Consider the following 17,199-nt stretch of genomic DNA (forward strand, 5'->3'; position numbering starts at 1 on the left):
CGTAGTGTGCAACAAACAGTGTGTGATCGATATAGGTTTACTTAAATAGCCTACCCGAAGCACGCTCTGTTCTTTCATAATCGCCGCGGATACCCGCCCCACTGATCGGTTTTTACCCAAGCAACCATAGGTTGGTTTTGAAGCTTTATCCTCGGACTGACAAAGCCTTTGATAGGGTATGCCTGTCAGTTTCGCATACTTGTAGACAGGGCCTCCAAGAGCCCTGCCGGGCCGCGAAATTTTTTTCCCACGAGATTTCTGTCTCATTTACATATTTTGGTAAAAGTTTGTATTAAAAGCGTTTGAATGCAGCATTTTCTCGTTGGCACGGTTGGTGCAGTGGTTTCATCCTCTGCCTAGTGATCGTGAGAACGAGGGTTCGACGCCCGTCGTAGTCAAAGTGGGAAAAAAAAGTGGGGTTAGGGAAAGCTTATGTTTTATTATCTTTGCTGAATTTCATTGGAAAATAGTTATTTCGCTATTTGAATCTCTCAAAACACTTTCGGAAAATCTTACTTTCAGAGTGACTAGAATCAATGAGACAGAAATCTCGTGGGAAAAAAAATTTCGCTGCCGGGCCCCGGTGCAGATGTTGCTGCCGGGCCCCCCAGCGCGACATGTCGCGTTATATCTCACAAATCACAAGCAAAATTTGTGGTACGCGTTAATCCACAAGGCCAATGCATACATGGTGTTACTACTGCTTAAAGGGCTGTTTACAGCAAAGTCAGCAATAATTGAAAAAATTCCAAAATTGTTGCATGCATTTCATTGCATTGCAATTTGCAACTCTAAGAATTATTGTGTTCTCAGGGCCGTCGCTACAGGGTGGGGCGTGCCCCTCCCCTGACAACGACCTGTGCACACACACTTCAGGCACTGATGATGATGGCGTATGAGCGGTTTTTTCAGGCTAGATTGGAGGGTAGAAAATCTTCAGCCACTCAGCAGTCTCGTCGTCCAGGCCCTCAGACCCAGGGCCGGATTTAGCTGATGGGGGGCCCGGGGCACTTTTAGATCGGGGGGCCCCCGTGCAAAAAAATTTTTTGCGCCTACGGCGCGAAAAACCGTCTCTACGTCTACAGTAGCATTAGTCCAGTACTGCACAGCATTTTGCAGAAACTTTAAAGGCCAAACGGAAAAAAATAACACAAAATCACATTTTTTTTCACATAGGGGGGCCCTTCAAAAGTCGGGGGGCCCGGGGCAACTGCCCCCTCTGCCCCCCCCTAAATCCGGGCCTGCTCAGACCATGCGCACCGTGTGGAGGCCGGTGGGTTAGGCAGTGGTGGATGACATGGTCTGCGGTCTGTTTCGTGGCACCACACTCGCATTCTGATGAAGGAGCCAGGCCCCACTTGTGCAATGTGCATGTCCGAACGAAAGCGGCACTGAAGAAGATCTGGTTTCAATTTTAGTTTCATTAACTAGGTAGCTAGTAAAAATATTACTTTTTATGGTCTTTCCACTTCTGTTTTGATCCGAAATAAAATTTATCGGCGATAATCAAATATTGCCTTTGGCGATAACGATAAACGATAACTGAAAAAATAATTGAGCGATAACCATAGGCGATAAAAATTTATCGCCGACAATGCCCATTACTGTCCTAAGCCCACCCATAAATTACGTTCTGAATCCACCACTGCTTGGAAGTGACGTCTTTCTGGTAGTTTAGCGCTGAAAAACAAATCACACGCAAGAATGAGCCAATTGTATCTTTCTTGCGGTAAACTCTACAAATCATTCCTTATGAAAATGAAGTTATTTCAATCGAAATTACTGCTTCGAAGCCCCAAAACGCTTGCTCCATAACGTCGTAGTCACGGGTACTTGGAGGCGCAATAGCACCCCCAAAATGAGTTTTTAATAGCATTATAATGTTTTAATGACAATATATTACATGTGGTATGACGTTTCATCCCTGCGTTTCATAAACATTTGGCTGCATTAAGTAGCTATATTTTAAAACAAACTTTTCATTAAAAATATTTGCATCCCCCAAAAGTTGCTTTTACTACCCCCTAATATTTGCTTTCTGGCTACATCACTGCCCTTGCTGCTAGTAATGCTGCTCAGGGGTAAGTTATTGCGTAACTTCTTCAGCAATAGGCCTAATTTCGTTTGCTTGCTTTGCTTAGGAAGACATTGAATTTGAAGATTTCTTGCAGTTTCGAAACTACATTTTTGCGGAGGCTACAGCGATAGGCTATGTAGCCAATTGTTTGGAAGATCTTTAGAATTATGCAAACGTTCATACCAGAAGCAGAAAGAACAACTAGTTGAATAAATAATTGTGAATACTAGATATATTTACAAGACAGGGCTACATTGCATATTTGCACAAGTATTTATTTTATAAATTCTCTTTTTATGCTTTAGTTCCGTAACAGCCCTGTTTATTGCATACCGTCCATACCGTGTTTATTCATATTGACAATAGCCTATATAGCATGTTTACTTGCACCCAATGAAAGCTTTGTAGCTAAATATTAACTGGTGGTGGTGGTGTACTGGTGTATCCTTGTGCGATCTTGATTGAGCATTTGTGTGACGACACAGAGGCGAAGTGACCATGACAGGTGATATGCATCGTTTGACAGTGATCATCTTTTGCTTTCGATTGCTTTTGACAACCTCAGCTATTGAAGGTAAGTAGATTAATAGAGTAGGTTGAATAGCATAAAAATTACCTTATCGAGCTTGTTTTTCATTGCTGTTCATGGTTGAGAAAATTAGGCTTGTTTAAACTAACAGCATTGATAGACTGACATCTTTTGTAGATAAACCCATTTTAAAATTATAGCTTACGAATTTACGATACACTTTGATTAAAGTAGCTTCTGCCTTGAAGTAATTCCCTTGTGTTAGATTCTGTTATGGCCAAGCTAACACCAAAACAAAATTTTCTGATCGATTGGTGTTAGTCTAAGTCTCTAAGAAGACCATCATGTGAAATAATTTACTCAATGTATTTCACGTTATTACGTTTTAAATAACTTCTTTGGTGGGAAAGTGTGAGCACATTTTAAAATAGTCTTCACTGAATAGTTGTAGTAAGATATGAACCATGCTTGCACCCGTAAGTTACAATTGCGTGACTAGAAAACATGGCCAGACTGGCTGCTGGTGCTTCAGAAAAAGGGAGAAATAGCACCAATCGGAAATGCTTACAAAAGTTTACTTAAAGGTAGCAGTCCCAAAGTAAACTCTACCATCAGTCTGCCGAAGCTACATGATGACTTTTTAGAAAAGGCATTGCAGGCTAGGTGGTTCACAGCAGCAACAGCGACTGTTGCTAGATTTTTCTCAGTCCCAGTAACAAACACATGGAGTCAAATAGGTGGTTTGTAAGCCTAAAAAAGCAAACGCCAAGCCGCTGAAAGAATGTTTTGTTGCTGATGCAGGCTACTGCGCGGTATGTGATCCCCAACCACTGAAGAGCTTAAGGATATATCATTATGTAGCCTATAGTTTAGTAACGTAGCTAGAGAAAGGTTACAAATAATAGAGCCATCTTAATGTAGGCTATGTGCTATTGCAACATCTAGGCTACTCGAATTCCCTGTCCTAAAAGCAAGCTGATTCGCATAGGATTTGGCCGAGTTCAACGCCAGAGCAAGAGCTCACGTGATCCTCTGGGCTAAGGCCGACGTGTAACTCAGGAAGAAGATAGGGTTATGATTAGAATAGGGTTCAGAGTTTGATCACAAGCTATAGGGAAGCTTGAACCAGTGGGAATCGTAACTCGAACAACTCGGGTTTAATTTATCAAGGGCAAGATTTTGCAGAGGCATTACATGTTTCCACAGCTTGTGAATTTATATTTTAGCCTATTTTACATGACTGTGCTTATTTCTAAACGGAGTCAAAGTTGAAAAAAGATTATAGTGACAGAGAGTCTATCCAAATCAGTTTGGGGCATAGGCCTAAAATACGATATCTTTGTTCGACAGAATAACTGTTAAAGGTTAAAATGTCTATGTTTAACAAGTTGAAGCTTCTTTATTAACCAACTTCAACACGGTAGCTTCAAACACCCATTTAATCATTTTATATTGAATATTACCAAAAGTTGATAAAACAACCCAGCCGATGTTCAGTCATATTTTTTATTGCATGCTTTCTCCGTTCACACAAGGTTTGATTGGAATTGGAAACCTTGGACAACCAAGAGGTCGACGTTTTGTTTTATTGAATTGTAGTTTTGTATTTATTGCAGGCCAAGGCTATTCGAAACCAAATTATCTGAAAATTTCAAAGTGTTTTGTTTGGCCTCACAATTTCACGTTTTGATTTTTAAATACAATTCTTCCTTCTTCCTTGTAAAAGTATCAGTTCGCTTAGGTTACGTTTCTCTTCTTTCGTTGGTAAACTGTCATCTGAGGTAATTTCGTTTGCACTGCACGAATCCTGTTGCTTTGATTGTAGCAGAAGAGATCAAACCAGTTTGTCATTGTCACTATTGTCCATCGCTGGTTGGTTCCATAGAAAACAATAACTACAGATGTGAAAAGTTACGTGAAAACCAACTTGCAATAGCATGTCATGATCAGTGATGCACGCGCATACAAAAAATATTGACGCCGTCAGCGTAAACGCAAACGTTCGAAAAAACATACGCCGTATGCGTCAAGGCAACTTGTAAAAAAAGTTGGCGGCGTCAACGTCATACACTAGCGTAAACTAATTTTGTTTGCTAGGTGCCAAACATTCACACGGTATAAACCACTCGAAACAAACAAGTTTTATTTTGAATTTCCACGAAGAAACACAAGCATCTGAAAGTGTTCATCTGACATTTTGCTGTGTTTTATTTCCAATATGTCTTTGCCCATTGAAAACATTCTTTCAACTGCAGCGCTGGAAGGTATTGGCGTGTTGTAGAGAAAAAAATACTTTAAAAAGTATGCGTTGACGCTATGCGCTAAAAAACCGCGAAAACTTTACGGCGTAGCCTCAAGCGCAAACTATCCAAAAAAATGTGGCCGCAAGTGTTAGCGCAAACAAAAAGTCTACGCCGCAATAAGTATGCGGTGTAGAATTTGCGGCGTATAGGCTACGTACATCTCTGGTCATGATTACGTGATTCTTACCACTCACCAGTTCAGTGGAGGGGAGGGGTGGTGCATACTTTTGTTTCTGTAGTGGTTCTGGATTTGATTCTATTTCAGGTTGTATACAAAAGACTTTAAAATGGTGTCAAATATGTTTTTCTCCTTACCTAAAACAGTGTAGGCTAGGCTAAATAAATTGAGTAATGATGTGACAATGCAACTGTTATGCAAAGTTATCGCTACTAGTCCCTGTTGATGGATTTATAAAAAGGCAGGAGAAGGGCAACCAGAAAGTCACTATACAGTATAGGCTACACTAATTGCATTCCAATAGTATATTTTTTTTTACAGATGAAATCGATTTTCAAGCTTCGGCCCATGTGCAGACGTTTGATCGCGATGCGGTTGCAGGTAAGCTGAGGACTGCTTTTGTTTCCTTGCCAATCTTAGAAGTGATCGAAACAATTTTTGTTTGGATGAAACTATTGACTTGGATAGAGTAGACGAAACGAAACGGAATTTTTCTACAAAATTGTTTGTTTTTTTCACTGGGCTGTTTGAAACTAAAATAGTTCGATGTTTTAAAATGTTTTATTTCGACAAAACGTTCTTTGTTTTTCGTTGAATTCGAAGCTATTTGCTAATTAGCAGAAAAAAACATTGCGGAATAGGCTTCGTTTTGTTTTATTCGCTTCGTTTTGATACAAAATCTGTTGTCTTGACTTCTTTTCATTTCGAATTAAATTGTTAGTGAATAATTTCGTTTCGTTTCATCAAAAAGAAAATGTATGTTCTGAAAAGTTTTAACTAAGCAACGTAGGCCTATTTCTAAACAATACGAAATGAAAAAAGGCGAAGAAGACATTCGTACGAAATTTTTATGCTCTTTGGAAATATTATTTGAAAGTCCTTTTGTTTTGAACACTTTTACACACATAGGTGTTACTTTTTGATAATTATATTATGCTTTTCAGCTCGTACTATAAGAAGCACTAGTGCAAACAAGACCTGTTCTTCTGCTGTCAAAGCAGTTGACTTTACCCTAACAGAGACCAACAGAAGTTTGCATTGTAATTGTTCTGCTGATGCTGGTTTGAGTGTTGTGAGTATTTACATAATTTTTTACCTCCAATCTCTAGGGAGCCAGTGTCTTCTGGCTTTATTTCCACTTCAAGTGAAGTCGCCGGTGCAGATTGCAGTTCTCCACATCACTCTGTCAACAACATCTTCCTCCTTTACTCCCAATATTTTTATATCTTCTGACACACAATCTCTTCATCTTCTTTTCGACCTTCCTCGCTTTCTTTTATCAACTTCCAATTGTCAACCACGTAGCGAACGATATTGTAGTTTACTTTTGGCGTAACAAAATTAATCATGTTTCTCGGCAGCCGATTGTAGTAAGAATTAACAGCGATAGACACCGTGTTTCGCCCATGAGGCTAGGCTCCTGATAGCCGGAAAGAACACCCCTTTCTTCACAAAATTAATCATTTCGAGAAACAATTTACACCCAGAAAGATGCTTTGATCACTCAAATATACAATTTTAAAACTAACTCAAAATTTACAAAATGTAACGTATGGTAGGGTAGGCCTGCGTGAAGCCTACTTCTCTCAGATTTTCAGTTCAAAATTCAATTTTTTGAAAACTGTAGCCTACTTGTTTAGTGTAAGAATTTTCAGGGAAGCGATAGCCACTCATTGGTCTTTCTTTCTCCAGATTTGGCAAGACCAAAATTGTCAAAGAATTACTTCCGACGAGTCGGTTTCCGTGAAAAATAACACATTGATAGTAATCAAAGGACAAAATAAAGACTGGGTCGTTTACTGCTCAAACGGAAAAGGATGCATCTACAAGATTACTGTGTTAGAACCAGTTCAACCAGGTATAGGCTATAAAACAGTTTTTTTTACTATTATGATCGAGGGAATCATATTTCTAGATAATGGCTTGAGACTTCCCCTCGTCCAACATGCGGTACAAAGTAAAAAAACACTGTTATAAAAGAAATTTGGCACAAACTCTTCTGGCTACGCATAGCCTAGGCCTTGTGCCTACTCTTATTCATAACCTATGGCTATACCACTGCTTAAAGTCGTTGGCTACGCAGAGCAGTTTCATAAGGGAATTTTAGAATTTCATCATGCGTAATGAAGCATTGGTGAACTGCAATTATGGTCATCCACTGTCACTTTACGGTGAGGCAATTAAAGTAGGCATAAGATGAAGTACAAAATGCAAACTTATAATTGCAGTAGCCCAATAACATGAAATATTGGATTGTTGAGAAAATTTAACCGATGTTGAGATTAGGCCTACTGTAATTACATTACATTACTGAAACGACTTTTTTGGTCAAAAATTTGAGATTTAGATTTTTGGAAGAGCACTCTCGTTTACGTACTACACCGTTGCTACTGTCCCATAGGTTGGTTATAATTTTTGTTGAAAATAGCCAGCTAGTAGGTTTATTTGTAACAAAAAAGTGGTCCATAAATTTATTTTGGCTACGCGTTTCTCTTGGTATAAGCATCCAGCTTTCTCGTTGACCTTTCTGCATATCAAGTAGTAGCCCATGTCTCCTCACCGGGTCATTCGCCCATGTAGGCTTACTAGGCTATTGACGAAACCTCACTAATTTTTGTGTTTTAAAGTATAAGTATTTGATGCATAAGTGTAAATATTTAATTACAAATTCAAAGTATTAGCCTACTATTATTCTTGATGATACTGTTGTGGCTGTGATATCTTAAAATGGGAGACGCTCAAACCGCGCTTTGGCTGCACTGCTGATTCTAATCTATGCGATAGCCTACCTGACCTTTATTTCTGCAATGTAGCTTAACATAGCTTCCTTTCAGCTCAGGGAATATCAACAAGTGTGCAAGGCATTCTTATGTTTCTCATCGTAGCTATTCTGATGGTTTTGGGTTTCATCATTGTCAAGAAATATCGATTGCATATGTACTTGTGCTGCCGCGACACTTGCTCTTCTCCCATTGAGACAGGTAAGTGAAGTACTGAACCCATGACTAGTCTAGCCTCTGTCCTGCTTGGTAGGGCTGTTCGAAACAATATTTCGGAAAAATTTTTATTCAAAACATTCTGCATTGTTTCTGCGTAAAATTCACTTGTCTTGGTTTCGCTTTGTTTCTTAGTGAAAATATTTATTTTAATTTCAAGCGATATCGTTTCGTTATCCGCTCGAAACGGAAATGTCAAAAGATGGAAAACGACGTAGTCTAGTGTAATAGTGGTAGGTTAAAATCATAAATGCTTGACTTTGTCAGTGTTCTTCGAAGATTTAGTAATATTAATCGCATTACGGCGAGCGAATATAGGAAAAAAATTGCAGGGGGAGCCCTAAAGTTGCGACAAATAAGAGTTTTTGAGAGAGAACGTGTGTAATATAAAATTTAAGGTTTAGTAGCCTAAGTTAAAACAACAAAAAATTACAGGAGGTCTCCCTGAAAAAATTGATTAATTTTACCTCGTTTTGATCACTTTGCGTACTTTGTGACCCAAAAATATAATTTTGTTTACGATGACCATCAAAGCTAGATTACTGCGGAAGTTGAAAGTTTTAGTGCAACATTGAAGCTACTACTTTATTATATTTATGATAATCACAGAAGGGTTTCAGTCAATAATTTTAGGCTACCTGCCAGTTTTTCATACAAAAATATTGCATTTCGATCTTATTGCATGTCGTTTTATATATCCCAGTTGTGAAACAAGGTTAGATCTTCCAGCATGAAGCGATTACCTGTTGTGATATTGCACAATTTGCCTCGTTGTGTAGCCTACGCCGCTATTTTTTAATGGGGATGGGGTTGAAAAAAATTTATGAGACCATTTTAACCGCAACCAACATTTAGTTGATCGCTGAAACGAATGTGGGCCTATGATAGGTCACTAAACGTACCGTACACTTGTCATTGTGAAGATGATTAGGGCTACAAGATGGTCGAGAAAGCTTGACGAACATTAGCGTACGCTTTTTTGTTAACAATTTGTTGGTTAATGCAAATATGCAATGTAAATCGTGAATCCACTGTCGATGCAGAACTTGGCCGGTGTTTCCTGTGGAGTACGAGGACTTTTTTCGTTTGAGTTACGTTAAGATTGCATTTTGTAGCAAAAAGGAAGTTAAAATACTCGTTGCAGTGCTTTGCTTTTACTTTGGGATAGAAAAAGGTGGGTTAAAGATGATAAAAATCTCTACAAACCCTGCGTTTAATTAGTATTTATTTATCAAACAAAACAAAATTTTGGAATAAACAGTGTCTTGTTTGAAACACCCCTGAGTGAAAGCAGTCAGTTTATCTTGAAATAAACACTTTTTACGCAATCTCACGCATTTTTGTCTTGACCCTTTTTACCTTCTAGCGGCTAGACTAGACTAGCCTAGGCTAGACTAGCCTACGATTCTCATGCATTGGCATTTCATATTTCTTTTCAGTGCATAACGAAACCAAATTGCTGAGATCTCGAAATCATACAAGATGAAAGAATTTTCTATCAAAATGAAACAAAACATTGCTATAAAACGTTTCAACGTAACATTAAAGTTGCTCATGCTAGGACCTAGGTCCTAGATGTCCAATCAAACCGTGGAAACTGTTGCCTACTAAAAAATAGGCTAGCTATCAGCGAAAAACAGACTGGTTATTCAAGCTGGTGGTGAGCCTGGGTCAAAAATAGCCTACAGTTTAGCTTCAAGCAGATGTAGCCTACTAAACTTATAAACAACAAAAGCAAGCTAAAAATTTAGAAAAATCGATGCCAGCTGGCAGCAACTCAATTTTTCACTTTTTTGCTTCGTCGCAGATAGTTTCTTGGCTATAATTGCTGTATCACAACACAAATAGGCTACGTGTTTACGAAACTTGATTTACATAAAAACTAAGAAAAATAGAGGATGACGCATGTAAATAAAGCCATGATAAGCCATGAAACAACACAAAAACTTCAAATATCAAGCTCAGTGGGAAGGGGGTTTCACTCTTTAAATCGCTTTATATCAGACCTGATGTAATCCGATTGTTTTTATCGTTCTGAATACTGTATTTTCAATTCTTCAACCGCTCTTAAGCTGACGACATCAACAGTGGGGCTTTGTGCATTATGCCTATTTTCTTATAACCTGTTGAATACCCTAACTCTACAGCTAACACTTCTACATTCATGGCTCATCGCTACTCTGCGAAATAAAAACTAACTTCGGTTTAAAAAGTCTGTAAAGTTATTCGGTTAGGTGGGGCTGTTTTCTATGCAGCCCCAACAGCAGGCCCGGATTTAGGGGGGGGCAGAGGAGGCAGTTGCCCCGGGCCCCCCGACTTTTGAAGGGCCCCCCTACGTGGAAAAAATGTGATTTTGTGTTATTTTTTCCTGTTGGCCTTTAAAGTTTCTGCAAAATGCTGTGCAGTACTGGACTGATGCTACTGTAGACGTAGTAGAGATGGTTTTTCGCGCCGTAGGCGCAAAAATTTTTTTGCACGGGGGCCCCCCGATCTAAAAGTGCCCCGGGCCCCCCTTCAGTTAAATCCGCCCTGCCCAACAGATTCAAAAATTGCTGTAAAACAAGGGTCACCAAACTTTTTTCTCTGAGGACCGGATTGCTGCGAGATTTACAGCTGCTGGCCGGATGCAAATTGTGAAAAGATATCAACTATTTAGAATCTCCAAGTCCATTGACTTGAATTGAGCACAATAAATAACAAAGTCAGCGGTGGAATAGCAAAGTTGTGATGAAAATCGAAAGGTTGCTGGAAAAGTTATCCCCTGCTGTGATACACTACAGGGCATCGTGCTCTTGAAAAAACATTACATCTTTCCAAATTTGGCCTAGGCTGTCCCCATTTGTGGTTGCCTAATTCATTCATTCATAGCTAGTCACGCCAGTATCGAAGCCAGGTATAAGAGCATTGTTTGTGATGTTTTTGATAAACAGCAACGTTTGATAAACAGCAACGTCAGTCCTTTACAAAAAGTTTGGTAACGTTTTTCCTTAACAGTTGTAGTGCAGCTGTTATTTTGCGGGCCGTAGTTTGGTGACCCCTGCTGTAAAATACCAAAAGAGGTGGAGCTTCAAGGATAATTTTTAGCCAATCAGAGTGAAAAAAGTAACCGGGTCGGACAAACACAGAGGAAAACATATTTTCTCTCTTCTCGCTGCAGCCCCATAGCACGAGCCGCCGCTGCTCGGACTGACAAAGATTGTGAAAAAAAATTGATGAAATAAAAAAAATTTCCCAGACCGGGAATCGAACCCGGGCCGCGTGGGTGAGAGCCACGAATCCTAACCACTAGACCACCTGGGAGTCGGTACTTGGTGCGTAACTAGAGTAATAGATTATAAGCTGCTGTAGTGTACATGCTTCACAGCCTTAAGTTAAACGAACCTACATCATTGAATTTCACGTTGAATCAATGTAGAAATGATGAATTTCGTTTGCGCAGTAAGACTAGAGACGTCAGTCTTTTTAATTTTGCAAAATAAGGAACAGTTATTTTTTTGCGCTAACAATCTGTCTAAAATTTAAATGCTGAAACAAAATTTGCGCTTTTGCTTCTATGAAATATTTGTTCTGAAATAATGAAGGTATTTACGTCGACTAGGCTACACTGCAGATTCACCAATTCGATTTCAAAGAACATTCACTTATCGTAATGTATGCATTGAAAGAAATAAACAACCAAATAAAAGGATTTAAAACAAACAGCAAAGGAGGTTAACTGTTAACATGGTCACCCTTGCAACAGCATTTTCCAAGATTTATCATCCGCACAGCCCTTAGCCCCCATCCTCATCATGTTGGGAGGTACATTGGACCACTTCCTAGGCATGCGGCCGCACTTCTGAGTTTCTGACTTACAAAATCAAGTCAAAACCACCGTAAACTAATTTATAATAAGTTGTTTAGCAGCTTAATTTTACATTTTTTGCAGTTTATGATGAATGAAAACAATTGCAACTTGAAAAAAAAAATGTGTGAAACGATTGGGGATAGTATAAAAAACACAACAAAAAACGTAAAAAACAACGTGAGAAAAACTATAGCATGACCTCAAAACCTAAAAACTTTTAACTTAGGTTGTATACAGTAGAGTAGCCCATATTTAAAAAAATTAATTTGAAGTCTTTTGCAGCCGGGAAAGATTGCGATGCATACGTCTCAGTGGGAAAGAATACAAGTGACTTGAAATTTATTGAGAGAAATATTACAGAAATTCTTCGAAAGAAGTATAACTACAGTTTAATTGTAGATGAGGACAATTTACTACCACGCTTAGGTATGCTTTGGTTAGTATTTTGTGGGAGCTATGTTAAGTTGTGATACCTTTTTATGCTTTAACTTAACCAGTAGATAGCTTTAAAGTTTTCCAAAGTTCATTGTTTGGTAACTTCAAAAATGATGTCTTTACTTTGAAATTGGTTTGAAACTGTGGTAAGTTTAAGTTTCGGCATGTTACACTATGCAACATAAATTATAAGCCTATTGTACTTTTTGAACAAAAAATTGTAAACCTGACAGATGAAATTTATCTGGTGTGAGGTCAGTTTGCAACACACTCTGCATGTTCGTATCAATGGAATCTCTGATTGTGCGTTATGTTTCTTTCAGAACCTTCAGAAAAAGTGAAAGCAAAGATGCACAAATGCCGAAGACTTATTGTAGTATTTACACCAGCTTACATGGCCAACGAATGGTGCATGTATTGCTTTGCAGAAGGTAAGTTTCATGTTATTTTTAAATAAAATGCCTGAAATTTCTTTCGTAAACCATTACCTTCAATGTAAGCATACTCAGAAAACATTGTTGAATTGATATAGTTTAGTCCGATTGAGGTCATTAAGGACAACTCTGCCACAGCTGAACGGCAGTTCTTTGGTAGAGTCCAGTTAAGTTGTCTGAGTCTATGAATCGTGTTATTAATCGGCCTCTAGCGGTTTAGGCTTACATGAAGTTTTACAAATCGTGGGCACTATAGCGCGTTAAAGAGCAAGTTATGAGTTTAAAAATATAGATCATAAACAATACGTTAAGGAGATTGAATAACATTATTTTGACTACGCAAAAAAAACTAATAAACGTAATAAGTTCAAACGTTTTCGGCAAAATTCTATGTCCATCAGGAAAGCAAAGTAATTTAGGTCTTCTGAAGAAAACGAAGATAACTGTGAATAATATTAAATAACTATGAGTTATCAGACTTACATACTAACAAACTGAGTATAAGGCTACAACTACGTTAGGCCACCGTGCATTTTATGTCCACGTTTGAATAGAGCAATAAATAAAATTCTTACCATGCTCTTTTTTATTGCAATTACAAAACAAAAACACACGACATTTGGCCACGAGAGTAGGGGAGCATCTGAATCCCGGATCTGAACTTGCCTAATTTTATTAAAAACAGTGCAATTAAAGACCATAGTCGAAACTGCCAATCGTGTTCTAGTGATAAACTCTCATTGGAGTCTTTCGAGATTGTTCGTAATGGTTTGTCCGAGTTCGACACAAAGATTCACTAGGCACTAATTATTAAATCTTCCAACCCAAGGCTTAACAAGCAATTGTTTGCCGGTGGAGCCTCCTATCTCTTAACCGTCTTTGATTGAATAGTTACGTGTGTGTTTCACTCACTGTTGCTTTTGTTTTGTGCAATTATCTCGTTTTGTGCTTTAGTGCATCTTGCGCATTCTGCCTGGATATACTTCTCCTCAAACTTAATTCTCTACTTGATCCGTTGTGTTGTGTAGTCATTTTGTATGTGACCAAGATTGGCAATCTTTCAATGTTTAGATCAGGATTAAACAATGTTTTTGATATTTTAACCTCACTGTGTTTCTCTAGTATTTTCTCATGCAATGTAGAATTACTTTTTCTTTCATAGACTTGAAAGGATTATACAGTATGTATTGTATAGTCGAAAACGTTCGCTTTATTTTATTTTTGTGTTACAATGTTAAATGTCGTACTATTGTTGAACTATGCCTGTTTATGGTTGAAATAAAACATCAAAATGAAATTTCCTCAGTGCTAAAAAAATGGTAAAGAATGTATCAAAGCAATTCGAAATCCCAACAGTGCCCAAACTGAAAGGATGACAAACCAATAGCATCGAGTTTTATTTTTGGCTTGGTTCAGGGTTGAGAAAGCTTTTGGAGCTCAACATTGAAATGATATTCCTTGTGAGTGACGTCAGCATCATACGAGAACTTGAAACTTTTAAATCACTGGTCGGGCATGTACCCAAGGTACGTAAGTTGGTTTTCGTAGAATTCAAGGAAATCATTATGATTTGTCAGCTACTTGAGCTACTACGTCAGTCAGCTACTACGAAAGTTCAACACAAAAATAAACGAAATTTAGAAATATCTTTGCTTGATTTTGCCACAAATTTTATTGTCTTAATTTCGTTTCGAAATACAATATTTTTGAAGAATTTTATTTTTCACACAGTTATTAGTTATAATACAAGTGTAGATTAGTTTTGTTATATTGTCGAGGTCGATTTATATTTGTAAGCTTTCTTAGTAATAGTTAATCTATTTTGGTTCTACTTGAGTGAGATGCTCTGCAAGATCTGTTTTTCGTATCTTCTGTATGTTAATGTTCTCTCTGATGACAAGTCAGGTTCAACAAAGGTTCGGGTATGACCTTGATAGTAACCAGCACTTAAACGCCTTCAAAGCAAGATGAAAGCAAAATTTGTCTTATTAGCTTCGATTTACCATCAAAGAAGTACGATATAAAACTTTTTCAAAGATTTTAAACCAAAATTAAGAGATTTTTTGATAGCTAAATTGTTATAGATATTACACGAACACCAAATGAATATCCACAGACAAGTGCTTTAAAAATTCCCATACGGATGCTACACATCAAAGCAAATTTTATAAGGGTATAGTCTACGTAGTTTCCTAAGTAAGCATGTAGAAAAATATTTAGCAATAAAAATTTATGACTTCTGTCTTTGGTAGATATTTGTCTCAATTCTTCCCATGTCTCAAAATAAATCGGAACAAGAACGCATTATCCGGGAAATTCGCTGTCATATGCCGGCTTCAAGGAGTGGTTCTTCTGCGAACCGAGGAATCCGCTCTCCTATGCTCAGTGATGCAGAAGATATTGACCAAAGATCAAGTAAGAAAATTTAGTAATGTAATGAAAACCGATTGATGTTGTAGACAAGGCCTGCATTGGTGGCGGCATTTGTGATCAGTTTTCTTCGCTCTGTGATATATCATAAAATATGGCGGATATTGAGCTAATTTGTATCCAATAAACTTAAACCCGGTCTCTGCGTCTTTCCAGATTGGCTAGTCATTAAAGGAAGCGTCTTGGTCATTTGAGCTAAACGTGAAAATGATGTTGGCGATTCTTGACATTTTAACCTTCCACTTTGGTGAATGAAAATCAAACTCTGCAGTTTCAGTAACATTTGTGGGGGAAACAGGTTACACACTATTTGTAACGTATCGTGTCTTCGTCCATTGCTTTGGCTCCTTTGAACTAAGTAGAACCGTGGACGTCGCTATAATAGCATCTGGACGAGAAGCCAAACGCTAGGTCTCATCTTGCACGGCAAACAGGATTGCCATATTGACGGTTTTAACGCCAAATTTTAAAAATCTGAGTGTTTTTTAATGCGTTTGGCAGGCTACTTTGATTTTGGCATTTCGATATATTTTTAGCGTGTTTTTAATTTTTTTCAGCATTGTCCAGTAAATAGTTTAAGAAACTCTGTTTTATCAATGCGCAGTAGCCTATTTACAAAACATCAGGCTTTTCATAATATTTCATTTTGGGCTGATTTTGTCAACAGCAGCATGATTACTGCAAAAGCCTACATTGTTGCGATCGTGCAGTACTTTAACCTGAAAATGTATTAAAAAAATATCAAGTTTGCCGTGCAAGATGAGGCCTAGCGTTTGGCGTCCACGGTAGAGCCTGTACTTTTGCTTTGGGCCCTTTTACGTGTCCTCGTGTGTCTGATACAAACGCTGTTTGAAACAACTCACCAGAACTGTCAGTTATCAGTTCACATTTCCGATTTTATGAATGAAGACGAAAGAAGGTTTTTCATTTGTATATTTCACATAGATTATTTATTAAAGCTTTTGTAGAGAGTTTGCTTTTTTGAACCATAGACAAGCAAAACAAAGTAACCTTAGCGGGTTTAACATAATGTATACACTGATGAGGACACACGTAAGTGTCGAAAACGTTTGAGTTATTATGTTAAATATTTTGTTTTGTGTGTAATACATTATGTTAAACGCGCTAAGGTTACTTTGTTTTGCTTGTCTATAATTAATTAAACAACGCGTCAGAATAATTACAACACGATGAAAAAAAACCAGTTTTGAACAATAAAAACTTTTTTGCACTGAATCAACATCAACAAATGCTGAATAGACGCAAATATAACTAACCAAGTGATTTGTACATTTAGTTCGAGGGGACAGTGATTCCTATGGAGGAACTAAAATATACACTTTTGGAAAACCTGCTGGAAATCACAAAGATGACCTTGATATGGATGATGTAAACAAGGCCCATGACGTAAGAATAACGTATAATTTACGTAGCAGCAGACAATAAAATATCATCACAAAACTTGTACGATAGTCATTCGGACCAACTCCCCATATGGCAAATTCCTTTTACATTAATTCAACGTTGGAAGGCATCTAATCAATGTAAAAAAGGATTTATTTACTTGTTAGGTTATTGAAGACATTCAAGTTCATGCTTTGATGAAGTTTTGTAGCTTAAAATTTTTTCTTTAATCTAGCATTTTAATTTTTTTCACTTTTGTAATAGGGGTCCTCGTTATACAAAAAGCCACTTATTAAGTTTATAAAGTATCGTTTGAATCGAAAATGATTTTGCAATTACTTTTTTCAGGATCAAGAACTAGAGTATGACGAAGAAGATCCAAGCTCCATCCCAGTTCATCAGTACAAGGCAAGGAAAGACTTCCTCCGGATCACTATGGTGGATACATAAGCTGCAAACTCCACCAAAACACCAAATCGATGCTCTCTGATACGGGCAGCATTTTGATCTACATCACAAAATGCTACCAATTGCTATTGGAGAAGTATCTTTTCACAGACGTTCGT

At 37.8% G+C, this 17,199-nt stretch overlaps 1 protein-coding gene and 1 non-coding gene across 2 annotated transcripts; one reads left to right on the plus strand and one right to left on the minus strand.

Annotated features, from left to right (window-relative positions):
• Positions 1-2,547: 2,547 nt before the first annotated feature.
• On the plus strand, positions 2,548-17,123 carry LOC145783335 (uncharacterized). The gene is made up of 11 exons (XM_082595186.1): positions 2,548-2,651; positions 5,409-5,468; positions 6,032-6,159; positions 6,780-6,945; positions 7,922-8,068; positions 12,213-12,356; positions 12,689-12,796; positions 14,216-14,325; positions 15,052-15,214; positions 16,527-16,636; positions 16,982-17,123. Exons 1-11 carry the CDS (start codon positions 2,576-2,578, stop codon positions 17,081-17,083), a joined length of 1,314 nt encoding a protein of 437 aa, XP_082451312.1. The 5' UTR covers positions 2,548-2,575; the 3' UTR covers positions 17,084-17,123.
• Trnae-cuc (transfer RNA glutamic acid (anticodon CUC)) lies at positions 11,312-11,383 on the minus strand. Its single transcript has one exon. It is a non-coding gene; the product is annotated as a tRNA-Glu (tRNA).
• Positions 17,124-17,199: the final 76 nt, after the last annotated feature.

The sequence above is a fragment of the Aplidium turbinatum genome, chromosome 14 (assembly GCF_918807975.1).
Source record: "Aplidium turbinatum chromosome 14, kaAplTurb1.1, whole genome shotgun sequence".
NCBI lineage: Eukaryota > Metazoa > Chordata > Ascidiacea > Aplousobranchia > Polyclinidae > Aplidium > Aplidium turbinatum.

What these genes read in the sequence shown, in the direction of transcription:
- LOC145783335 (XM_082595186.1), top strand. Translation starts at nt 2,576, where the DNA reads ATGACAGGTGATATGCATCGTTTGACAGTGATCATCTTTTGCTTTCGA. An exon ending in CTGATGCTGGTTTGAGTGTT is followed by an intron (nt 6,160 to 6,779) that starts GTGAGTATTTAC and finishes TTCTTTCTCCAG; the next exon opens with ATTTGGCAAGACCAAAATTG. An exon ending in TGGTCGGGCATGTACCCAAG is followed by an intron (nt 14,326 to 15,051) that starts GTACGTAAGTTG and finishes TGTCTTTGGTAG; the next exon opens with ATATTTGTCTCAATTCTTCC.